Source organism: Phyllostomus hastatus, unplaced genomic scaffold (genome assembly GCF_019186645.2).
Source record: "Phyllostomus hastatus isolate PE091 unplaced genomic scaffold, TTU_PhHast_1.1 phas_contig_86, whole genome shotgun sequence".
NCBI lineage: Eukaryota > Metazoa > Chordata > Mammalia > Chiroptera > Phyllostomidae > Phyllostomus > Phyllostomus hastatus.
Genome location: NW_025333977.1, coordinates 49,730,470 through 49,743,110, shown reverse-complemented (window position 1 = coordinate 49,743,110; position 12,641 = coordinate 49,730,470). Strand labels below are relative to the sequence as shown.

The 12,641-nt window shown below is 42.5% G+C and overlaps 1 protein-coding gene and 1 pseudogene across 1 annotated transcript in view; one reads left to right on the top strand and one right to left on the bottom strand.

Annotated features, from left to right (window-relative positions):
- Positions 1-4,789: 4,789 nt before the first annotated feature.
- Positions 4,790-12,641, bottom strand: part of MED12L (mediator complex subunit 12L) — a 316,418-nt gene continuing 308,566 nt past the window's right edge. The window contains exon 43 of the mRNA XM_045851889.1: positions 4,790-4,975. Coding sequence (XP_045707845.1) covers positions 4,790-4,975 — 186 coding nt within the window. The remainder of the gene's footprint in view (positions 4,976-12,641) is intronic.
- On the top strand, positions 10,576-11,321 carry LOC123827028 (annotated as a pseudogene).

Sequence of the window (12,641 nt, the reverse complement as noted above, 5' to 3'; positions counted from 1 at the left end):
AGTTGCTAAAGAAAAAAAGGTACCCTCTTAGGATAGAGGGTTAAATGAGAATTAATATGATAAGACTAGATTAAAATTTCCAGTTGCGGTCTTTATAATGCATAGGGGAAAACCGGTTTTAGTTTTTCCCTCAATTTTCCACAGAATCTCTGTGGCCTTACCATGACTTAGCTTCCTCACCTAAAAAAGAGGGACACACAACAAAAAACACATACCCACAGCTTTCAAGTGCAAATGATTAATAAATTAATTCCACTGACTTCTGCAAAATATAAAGTGCATACAAATGCTATGCGATTTTAACACTCATTCTTGAAACAGTATTACTGCTGTTTGCAATACAGAGCTACAGAAATATATGGTTCACACTGAAAACTGACATTTTAAATACCAACAGCTCTTGGAAAAAAAAAAAAAACGATCAGGATGGGACATGACTCACTCACTAGGCACAACATTCGCAGTTCAGTTGTTTTGCCAAGGCAGTCATTATATGGATACATTACTTGAAGAAAAATAGCCTTATGAACACTAAGAATGACTCTTAAGAGGAAAAAAATAAAACCCTGATATACAAAACCAGCTGAAATGTAAAGATGCATTTTCTGAAAGCAGATAGAATATGTTAATTTAGTGAAAAGAATGGTCTTTAATGTTTTGGCAAAGTCTTTTCCAGCCCAGAGTAAACACAAAATGAGCAGGCTGGAGCAGAGGAGTTTCACAGTGTACAAAGCAGTCACATGGACGCTGCCACAGCAAAGGAAGCGGACACATGTTTGAGGTCGTTCGCATGAGTCGAACTTTGCAATGAGCAACTCACCTAGGAAGATATAAATTATTTATACAATGCTTTGCAGAAGAAATGATCGACTAAAGTTGTACTCGTTACATTGAAAAAAAGTAGTTCTACATGGTTTGCTCTTTACAGACAAATCTATTCACAGTTTGTGCGACTACGTAACATGTAAAATTATATGGCAAAAGAAAATGAATGAACAGAGAACATGGGAAAAAAATCCCCCACATATGTTTTAAAATGCCCTGCAATTTTCACATTCAAAATTTTATGCATCTAAATCTAAAAAAATATTATATGGAATACTCTTAAGTTACACAAACTGATAATAATTTACTGTCTCTTTTTACTCTAATAGGAGCAAATTACCACATACTTGAACAAAGTTAAAATAGTTACTATTTCTTTATAATAAATTTGATGTATAATTTACTTTACTTGTGCTTTTTGCACCAATTTATAAATACAGTATATGCAATACACAACCATGACTGACACCAATATTAATAATTAAATTCAAAATAGCAAATACTTACCATACAAAATAAACAGCAAATACATCTTTTAAGAAAACCAGAGCCTCTGGACTTGGAGGCCAGATTCTCTGGAAAACGTGTCAAATTTGAGCACTGTGGAATCTCAGGCCAGCTGTGAGATTTTTTTCTCAAGTTGGCATAAGGTTCAAGAGAACCAAAATCGGACAGAGTCATTTTTGCCAAACCCAACAATAAATAATTAGAACAATTCCATTGTGGTTCACTCGGGCCTGTATAACCTACAGGCCACACCTTCACAAAGACTCTGGTTCGTGATCTGGCCACTGCACACTTAAGTACAGCCACTTCTAATGGGCTTCCACACGTCTTAGGGTGGCGCTCACAGAAGCCTCGGTTTAAGTTCTTGGTCTAAGAAGTTTAAATACTAAGCAACAATCTGTTTCAGCACCTTTTGACCACAACAAAAGCAAAGAAAAATCCTACATAAATAAGAACAAAGTTTATAAAGTGCTTATGAAATTACAAACATTTCAAATTAGAGTGATGCGAATAAATGTCCATTTCACCATCAAAGGTGAATGCAGAATAAATGGGTCACTTTTCAGTCAAGAACTGACATGCCTTTCAAATCAGTAGTTTGGTCCGGCACAGTTTGAAAATAAAAAAAAAAAACCATTAATGGATATATAAATATTTTGTATTTACCATAATTCATTCTTTCTATAACAATGAGATTCAAAAAAGCACCAGTTTCAAAAAGTCTGCTACCAAACTCTTCCTGGAGTAGGCCCACAGGGTACACATTTTTAAGCCTGCTTTAAAGCTGAAAGCAACAAAACCAACCCACACCTCCTTTTCTGCTTTTTGTTTAAACACCTTTGTACAAAGTGTAGCATAAAACAGAAGAAAACTTTGAAGAAATGAAAGAACAAAGGGACATTTCTAAAGATGACTAATGCATTGAATTTGATATTCTATTTTTCAGTGCGAACATCAAACTTCTTGTCTTGTCCCCTTCCCAAGTCAGAAGTGTGGAGGATGCCCATAGGGAGTCACTCCTTGCTGTGGCTGGTTACCTAGTGAGAAAAATAAATTCAAATAAAATTGCAGGTGCAAACTGATGCCCCAGATAGATGCTACCCCTCTTGTCACTGTTCTCAGTCCCAGTCAGAGGACTGGCCAGGGATCAGTGCTGGCCTGGAGACCTAGTGGCATTAACACAGCAGCTGAATTCATTCTGCAGCAGGGTCAGCTCTACATCCAAATCCCAGCCCTGCCCACACAATGGCTCGGATGAGGATGTTTGGTCTCTATTTCTGAACTGAGAAACAAGTCAATACTAACATACAAAAGGACTGTAAGTATCCATAAGCATAAAGCATTGAAAGTTCTCAAGATTTTTATAAAAAGCACACTGATAGTTTTGCTTAAATGCGAACATTGTAAGAGCTTGAAACTGGATAATTTTCTGCAAATGGCCAAAAGACATATAAGAGAGAATTGTGCACAAGTGTACGCATGCACCAGAGCTGCTATGTGTTGACTCAAGTGCATGCCTATGTACATACATGTGTGCGAGCATGCACCCGCACACACAGCAAAGTAAAGAGCACACACAGAAAAAGGAACAACTACTGCTGGAACAACTCTGGTGGGACTATTCACATCCAGAGGCCCCAGTCACATGGCCCCTGACAGAATAGGAGCCCTCTGGAGTTGTGCTGTTGCAGCTTAGCTTAGCTGTCCTTAATTGGCCAAGGAGGAGGGCATAACTGCTAGCATCAGGCAGCAAGGTAGATACAAGAGCACTTCGGAGACACTGCAGGTTTGGTTCCAGACCACCACAATAAAGCAAGCACCGCGATAAGGCGAGTCATGACATTTTTGCGGTGGAGGGTCTTACCTTCCATTTGTAAGCCTGTAAAGTGCAGTAAAGCTAAGCGCAATACAACAAGGTGTGCCTGTTGGTGGTTAAGAGGGGGCTCTGGAAGGAGACTGAGTTTAAGTCCCAGCTCCATCCCTTACTGTCAGCTGAGTAACCTTGGGCAAATGAGTCAATGTCCCTATTCTTTAGTTGTCTCCTCATCGATAATACTGAAATAGTGACAGTACCTACTCTCATTGCAGAGGCGGGGAGGCGGGGTGGTTTAGGAATTAAGTGAACTCATTCATAGACAGAAAGTCAGAGTGCCTGGGTCCAAGAAAGCGCTCCATAAACAATGGCTGAAAAAAACAAGCTGCGTCTCCTGAGCTCTGAGAAACAGGAAACGAGTAGATATGCTCCCTAACTAGGTAAGACTATGTAAAAATTCTACTTACATATTTCTAAACACTAGAAAAAAATCTAAAATATAAACATGCTTTCTTATCCTTAAAATTATATCATCTTTTTAAACCATATAAAAATATAAACTCTGGAACTAATGAAACAATGAAATTTTAACTACACATTTGTCTCATAGACCACACCTATTAAAAAGTAGTTGCAAAAAAAGATTGATTGGAATTAAATGAGGCTATAAGAGGAAAATATCTTAAAAGAAAAAATAAGATCTTGGCTACGCCCTGGTAAATGAAACACAAAAGGGGTGTTTCCTTTGCCAGGAGGTCCGCACGGATGGCAGCCAGGCAGAGGAGAAAGATGAAAACCAAGCTGCCGCTCTGTCAGCGATAAGCTGACCCTTTCCCTCACAATACCCTACTAATCACAAGGCAGCCCTCAGGACCAGCCTCTCTGAACTCTGCTCCCCAGACACACAACCTGAGACCAGGAGAAACTGCTACTCTCATTCTCACTCTCATTTCATGGATGGAGAACTACAGGATTCAGATAATGGTGGTAAACTTGGCACTGGAAAGTAGGTCTCCTGACTTTCAGGCTTTGCATCAGAGAGGCTGGCTCCCATTTCTAGAAGAATTTTGTGTCCTGTGGCTGCAGCACAGGGGTGACTGGGTTCACAGAAGCACACCATTAGCACCTAGGTGAGGTGGTTGAAATGTTTCGGTGGTATGCACTCGAGAGAGGCAGCATGATTTTAAAACATCACACCACACAGCAGGCAGAAGACTGGGGAGAAAACTGCCCTGCTGCGCTGCCTGCCAGGAGTCAGGTTTTGATTTCTCTAAGCTGTTAACAGGGAGGGTGGGATGGCACGGTGGTAAGAGCAGTCCCAGCCCTGGTGACCAGGAGGTAGGACTAATACTGGCTTCCCTCTATCTATAACCTTTGGGAGGCCACCCAACCCCCTTCATCAGTGCACTTGAGAGTATCTGGTGGGTTGTTTTCTGTCTCTGTCCCTTCCAACTTTATAAAAAGGGTACCTGCAGGGGTCCCCCAAATGAAAAGAAACATTTCCAGGTTCAGATGGAACTAACAGTAAAAGGGCTTCCCTGAACTAAAAAACAAACAAACAAACAAACAAAAAATTGGGGATTTTCTAGGCAAAGTACCATTCAAACTAAAACCGAACTAAAAACAAAACGGAAACGCCTTAGACTAAACCACGGATGAAATGGTGTCACGGAAGGCAGTGCCATTTTTGGGAGCCACCACTTGCGTTTGGCTTGTGCACTCGTTCTGCATTCCCCGAGGGTACTTACTGGAGAGCTGCTTCTGGAGCTGGCGCACCAGGGCGGCTGTCTGCTGCTGCTGCTGGGTCTGCTGCAGGCCTGGCCTGGGGAACTGCAATGGGACAGGAGAAAGGGGGAGTCAGCCCCCTGCCGGCACAGACGGACTCCCGGGTCAGACGGTCTGGAATGTACTTCAAATACTGCAGGGCAAAGGTGCCGTGCCCAGTGTGAGTTCACTAATTTTCATGTATATCCTGGTGTACACCTGGTGAACACCTGATGTGCCCAGTCCATTTAAAAGCCCTCTCCCACGGTTACTTGGCATTTATTTGAGGAGTCCTGATGAAGAAGTCCACACTTCGGTGGCGGCCCAGTGGATCAAATACCATCCCTATCTCCCCTTTCACCAGCTGCCTGGTTATTATCATCATATTATTAACCGTTTTCATTGGCACAATGCAAGCTTTCGGTCTGGGGACTTGTTCAAGCACTGCAGGCCCTGCCTTGCTCAAGTGCAGACAGGGACAGCCTGAGGCAGGGCAGAGCTCTAAGGTCTAGACTCTTGGGGACTCCACCCTTTTCACCTGGAGGAGGAGGAAGGTCGACCTGTAGGCCTGGGCCTGGGCCAGCCTGGCCGGGTGAGGTGCGAGGGCACACACTCTGAAGAGGCATTCACTTCCAGGACCCAGGAAGTGCAGGCACACGAGGCCCCTATGCTCTGGTTCTAGCCATTAAATTGATACAAGAAATTGTGGTGGTAAAAGCAAAATTACTTTTGATTAAAATCATTGCTAGTGCTGATTTACTTTCTTCCTTAACCTTCAAATTTCAGACTGTCATGCTTTTCTTCCCTTTCTTGCTTCCCTTCTCTCCCTCCCCCACTCCTTTCCTCCTGGCTTATTCCTGATGTAACAGAGAAGCATCCCCATCACCCCATCACATGCACAGCAGCACTGCGACCACTCCCCACCCTTGGTGTTCTGCCCACCAGGCTTTCTGGACAGAAGTGGGAGGTCAGAGGTCGCCAGGCTGCCCCCTGGCCTTCTGACTTCTGGATGGGGAGGGGCACACTCTGGAAACTGCAGGGCAGGAGCAGAGTGAAGTTGGGAGGGAGCCAAGAGAAGTTTTGTTTTTTTTGCCAACTTCCTTCAGGATGGGTCTCTGCTGGTGGGACACATCTCCCTGGGATGGCACAGCCCCTGTCAGCGGCCCTCTCCATCCCCTCCCTCCCCTTGCCCCACAGAGCTCAGGGGAGTGACCGCGTCCAGCCCCAGGCCCTGCATCATCCCCGGTTTCCCCAACCCTGCCTCTGCCTCTATACACAGTCTCTTTAGAAACGTCCATGACCCAGTATGACTGACACATGTATTTCTTCCACAGAGATTGCCAATATGGCAGGAAATAGTCCAGGATTATAGGTTAGGGCTGCCCAATTTAGCCAATAAAATATAGAATACCCAGTTAAATGTCAATTTCAAATAAACAATTTTTTTTAGTTCTAAGTATGTCCCAAATATCCCATGGGACAAATATCACATTTAATGTAAGTATGTCCCATACAATATTTGGAACATAATTCTAGAGTTATTCATTGTTTACCGAAAATTCAAATTAACTTATCTGGCAACCCTAATTACAGGCATTCTTGGGTTGATGTTGTTAAAGCTGAGTATCTGGCACAACACCTAGTTTCAACTGCTTCTCTCTCACTGGACTGTGAGTGGCTTAAGGATAAAGACCTGGGCTTGTCTACTAAGGTATCCCTACTGCCAGGCACCCAGTGGGTAGGCGCTCAGCAGAAATGAACAGAACGACTACTCTGAAGGGCCTCCTCAATTTGCAACCTTCTTAATAACAAGAAAGGTACACCTGCACCAATGTTACCATTTTCCTTGATGCATGGAAGGAAAAATAGCAGCTTGCCATTTTTTCCCATTGCCCTAATCAAGAGTGAAAAAGGAAACAAAAATCCTCCTTTCACTGATGTGAAAGTGCTCGTGAAATATGAAGCAATTTCTTTTCTATTCAGTGGTTTCTACACTTATTTGGAAATAAAACCTGTTTATTTAACAAAAACGAACATGGTTTTATGTGCCAGGCAGTGTTCTAGACACACCGTGTCTACAACAGCCCATCTAACCCTGATATGACAACACCCATCCTCAATCTCTTATACGAGGTCCTGGGGCAGATGTGTTTGGGGATTCAGTACATATATGATTTACTATGAAACATTCATAATATACAAACCACGCAAGGTCTAGGACAGTACTTCATAATCAAACATTTTAAATTTCTGTAGCAAAACACACCAACAGTCATAACAAGTGAAATAAATAAAAAGAGCTTCATGTTTGTTCAAGGTAGCTTTTGCTCCCAAATTAATCAGGTCCAGTTTAGCTATGCAATGAGTTATACATAAAGTTTCCTTTTTCACACGTTTCTGAATTTTGGAATCAAATATAAGGAATTGTGAACCTTTAATTCTATCCTCCTCAGTTTACAGACTGAGGAAACCAAGGCTCTGAGGGGTTATATTCCCCTCTTGTCCATGATCCCTCTAAGTCTTGGAGCTGGAATTCAGACTAAGCTTTCTGAGTCCAGAGCTCACAATCTTAACCACAATCTAGTGCTATCCTTAACTGGAATGTGAACTTCCAAGTATTAATTTTTCTAGAAATAATCACAAATTCTAAATGGCCGACTGCAAAGATGTCTAAGCTTATCAGCTGATTAAGGTATACAATGCATAAATGTTTAACATTTGTTCCTTCAACAAACAGCTGCCTTCTCTATGTTTATTTAAAGTCTGCTTCAAATAAGAGTAATTCTTAGAATGAAACACTACAGTGATCACCTCAGATTCTTTGTTCTGAGGAACCAAGGCAGCCACGAGGTGCCCGGGAAGGTGGTGTGTGAGTAGGTGCACAGGAGCACAGGCCCCTAAGCGGGTGTGTGTGGGGGAGTGGCGGGTGGTCTGCTAAGTGGCCTTAAGAGATGAATCCCTGGGAAGACCCCAAGCCTCTGTGGGGGTATCTACAAAGTCAAAACCATTTTCATAACACTAAGAAACTATTCACTTTTTTCATTCATTCTCTCAGGCTGTTCAGTGCAGTTTCCCAGAGGAAACATAATGTAACACTGTAACAAACTGAATGCCTTTTTAACTCAGACATTAAAGAAATTTTAAAAAATGTGAAACAATGTCATTCTTCTCACTAATTTTTTATTTTGATATGTATTTTAGTGCAAGTATTTTTCATAAAAATGTTATTCGTGTTTGTATGTGACATTTTTGAATTACCAAATATTCTTCTTATTTTTTTAAAGATTGCATTTATTTATTTTTAGAGAGTGGGAAGGGAGGGAGGAAGAGAGGGAGAGAGACATCGATGTGTGGTTGCTTCTCATGTGACCCCCACTCGGGAACTGGCCTGCAGCCCAGGCATGTGCCCTGACTGGGAATCGAACTGGCGTCCCTCTGGTTCACAGCCTGAGCTCAATCCACTGAGTTACACAAGCCAGGATCCAAATATTTTTAACATGTTTTAATTTCTAATACCACACAAAAGTTCTTGGGGTCCACAACTTTTAAATGTGAAGGGATCCTGAGGCCAAGAACTTGGAGAGCGCCAGCAGGAGTCTATGGGCTGGATCTGTGCTGTATGCTCAGTTGCAGTGTTTCATGTTTCTCTCAACACCACCTGGCACTAATTTTAACTGGCTTTAATTTGTACATGTATGTGAGCAGGCAAGATACTGCACGTGCAATTTTTTGTGGGTTCTAGAACACCTCCTCCTCCCAGAGAAAGAGAAGGTGCCACAAACTCCCCACAGAAACCTCACTGCTGAGCATTTCAAAGCAAGTAACTAAACATCTGCAAAAAACTGGACCCTGTCTGTGGCTGTGGAACACAAACCATCAGGGGAAATTTAAAGAATCACCCTCCTAGGTTCCTCCCCAGACTTCCTGAATTAGAATTTCTGGGGCGAATGTGCTGAAAATCTGTATTTTTAAAGTGGTCCTAATGCTTGGTTAGATTTTGGAATCACCACTGTAGTGAGAGAAGTTCATGGTTTCTCCCACCTCTGTGCCTTTGCAGATGTTAAGCTTTTCAGAACACCCTTCCTTCCATTTCGTCTGCTTTTCACACTCCTAAAAAGGAAAAAAAAAAAAAAAAAAGACCCAGCCTTCAACAGTGAGTTTAAGTTGTCAGCTACTCCCTCAGGCACATGAAGAGTGAATCACCCTCTTGCATCCTTGGTGCTACAAAGATGCCTCTATAATCAACCACAGTGCAATAGGACAGCTGCCTCTCCCAGCATTTGGGGTTTTGAGCTCCTCAGGGCAGGAGCTGGGCTGTGCTCTTGCTGCAACCACAGGGCAAAGCACAGAACTTGATAATCTCAGTCAGGCGGAACAGGCCAACAAGGCATAGCCACTCCCCAGTAAACAAGTTCTCCACCGAACTAATAAAAATTCATTAAAATGTATTTGTGATGTATTCTGACTGATCCCTAAATGTCTACTTTGACAATACACATTTGTCAAGAACATGACATTTTCCACTCAATCATTACTAAGGGAAAAAAAATGCGTCACTGATTACAGTAGTACTTTCTATTCAATAAATGCCATTCCTTGGGGTTGTCTTTCAGCCACAGAAGCAGACACTGACTCGTCATAATCAGCGGCAGGGCTGACTCCGTTAGTGACAGACCTGCCTCACAGCTGGCTGACACATCTTGCCTTCTAAACTGTGTTTTTCTTTACTTACGGAAAATGTGTGGAGTTTCCCCCCTCCATCGCTATGACATTCAACAAGTCATTCAACACTACTTATCCAGAACCAGGCACTTTTCTGGGTTTAGGGACACAAAAGTGAGTGAAACACTGTCCCTGTCTCCTGATGGCTAAGAGGTTCTTGCTTGAGCACACTACTGGTGAACAAAAGAACAAAGCACCAAGGCAACATTTATTTCAGACCTGCTCTGGCCAACAGGCAGAGCCCAGACAGTTCGAGGGATCTCTGGTGAACGGCGCACAACCCTTCCTGGGCACCAGCTTCAGTAGAACGGACTGCAGCACTTGCTGGGCCACTGCACGTGGGCCAGGCAGAAACACATGTGCTACCAGTACCCCTCACAGAGCACCCACAGCTGGTGGATTTTAGAGTATTTACTATGCATTTATTTGCAAGTTAACTAGCAACTTGCATGCAGTCATTTTTTTGATCTGCATATCATTGACTTTTTAGTTAAAAAAATATATATATATATCTCAAATGTATCTGTCCTGTTAACACAAATCTCTTGAGAATATCTTCTCTAGCTTCTTTCTACAAATACTACATCTCCTTTTCTTCCAAAGAAGAATCCAAATTCAAGCAAAGGAATTTCCTTCCTTTAGTGGTTCACTAAACTTCTCCAGACCTGGTTTCTTTCATTTTAAAAGGAGAATTATACCAGCTAAATTCCAGAGGCATTCTAAACAATTCCTCGGTTTCTCTGAATAAAACACAAGAATTTTTTAGAGGAAGACCAAATGACAATTTCACATGTGATCTCTGGCTGAAAGCTAACGCAACTGCTTAGGTAACTAACTGTTGCTGTGCTGTTACGAATCTCTTCATAAGGCATGGATGTAGTGTAATATGATACTGACACAAGGATGAGTCGGTTCAGAATGCCGACTGTTTTTCCTTTTTTCTGGCTGGAACCATGGAGGGTACAGATGAGCAGGGGAAGGAAGTTCCAGCTGTGCCAGAAACCCTTAAGAAAAAGCGAAGGAATTTTGCAGAGCTGAAGATCAAGCACCTAAAAAGGAGTTTGCACAGAGATGCTATGAAAGGCAAGCAGGAAGCTTATCTATGAAAAAGCTAAGTACCATCACAAGGAATGTAGGCAGATGTACAGAACTGAGATTTGAATGGCTGGGATGGCAAGAAAATTTGGCAACTTGTATGTATCTGCAGAACCCAAATTGGCATTTGTCATCAGGACAAGAGGTATCGATGGTCTGAGCCCAAAGGTCCAAAAGGTGCTGCAGCTTCTTCACCTCCACCAGGCCTTCATGGCACCTTCATTAAGCTCAGTAAAGTTTCGATTAACATGCTGAGCACTGGAACCACATATTGCTCGGGGGTACCCAAACCTGAAGTCAGTAAAGGAACTGATCTACAAGCGTGCTTACAGCAAAGTCAATACAAAACGAACTGCCCTGACAGCACACTGATTGCTCTATCTCGGTAAATATGGCATCGTCTGCATGGAGGGTTTGATTCATGAGATCGATACTGTCGGAAAATGCTTCAAAGAAGCAAACAACTTCCTGTGGCCCTTCAAGTCATCTTCTCCATGAGGTGGAATGAAGAAAAAGACCACTTATTTGGGAGAAGGTGGAGATGCTGGTTAACAGGGAGGACCAGATCAATAGGCTTATTAGAAGGATGAACTAAGGTTTCCACCACAGTTATTTTTGTAATCTGGTCAGTTAATAAACAGTGGCTGCTTTAAAACGGGGGGGAAAGCCAACATTTCAAAGCTTTCTGTTAGCACGGCTTCCAGGTCATACACCTGGGAAACCAGAGTTTAAGATGAAAAAAAATGACACATCAGGATGGGGTAAACATTACTTTCTGAAAAGCTGGAAGCAGCTTTAAAGAAAATTATGGCCTGTGAACATATTTAGTTAAGAGTTAATTTAATCATATTAACTCGCAAGTGTTAAAGTATCTTTCAAGTCAAGAACTATAATTTAGGCCCTAACTACAGAGGCCAAATATAATTTTCCAGCAAAGACACCTCTGGTTCTTTCCAGATGCTCTTCTTTCGCAGAAGAGTGACTTGAGTAAGCAAATGACCGCACGGGCACTGATATTAAGCCAACATCAGATTTAATTTGTAAGCACGAGCTTTTCTTATACTTCCTTACCTTTCACAGAAAAGCTCTATTTTCTGATGAGGCTGCTTGAAAAAGTACCTATTTCTGTTCTGTTAGTTTTGACTTCTAGGTACCCTATTTTAATTTTTTTAAGCCCTTGCCGGAGGATATGTTCATAGATTTTAGAGAAAGAGGGAGGGAGTGAGAGAGGGAGGAGGAGAGAAGCATCGATATGAGAGAGAAACATTGATAGGCTGCCTCCCATTCGTACCCCGACCAGGGATCAAACCCACAACCTAGGTACGTGCCCCAACTGGGGATCAGAACCTCAACCTTTCGGTGTACAGGACAGCTCCCCAACCAACCAACTGACCTACCTGGCTAGGGCTCCTAGGTACACTTTTTTTATCAGTGACCAGCCTGCCTACGTGGGTGCTGACAGTCATTGTCCCACATGTCCCAGCTTGTCAACAAGGGAGAAGACTGATAAGGGAATAGTCAACAAGCAGTGAACAAACCCTACTGCCTTTCAAGGTTATCACATTCGACCTCCCCATCAAGGCGTCCCAGACTTCTTATATTCTTCTTGACCTGTTATGAGTTGAATTACATTCCTCACAAACGACAGGACAGCATCCTAATCCTTAGTATTTCAGAATGTGCCCTTATTTGGAGATAGGATCTTTATAGAGGTAATCAAGTAAAATGAGGTCATTAGGGTAGGACCTGATCCAATGTGACAGGTGTCCTTATAAAAAGCAGAAATTTCAGCACAAACACATTTATAGTGAGCACACCATGAGAAGATGAAGGCAGAGATCAGGGTGATAATTCTATAATGCCCAAGACTGTCAGTAAACAAATCACCAGGTGCTAGAGGAGTGGCATGGAACAC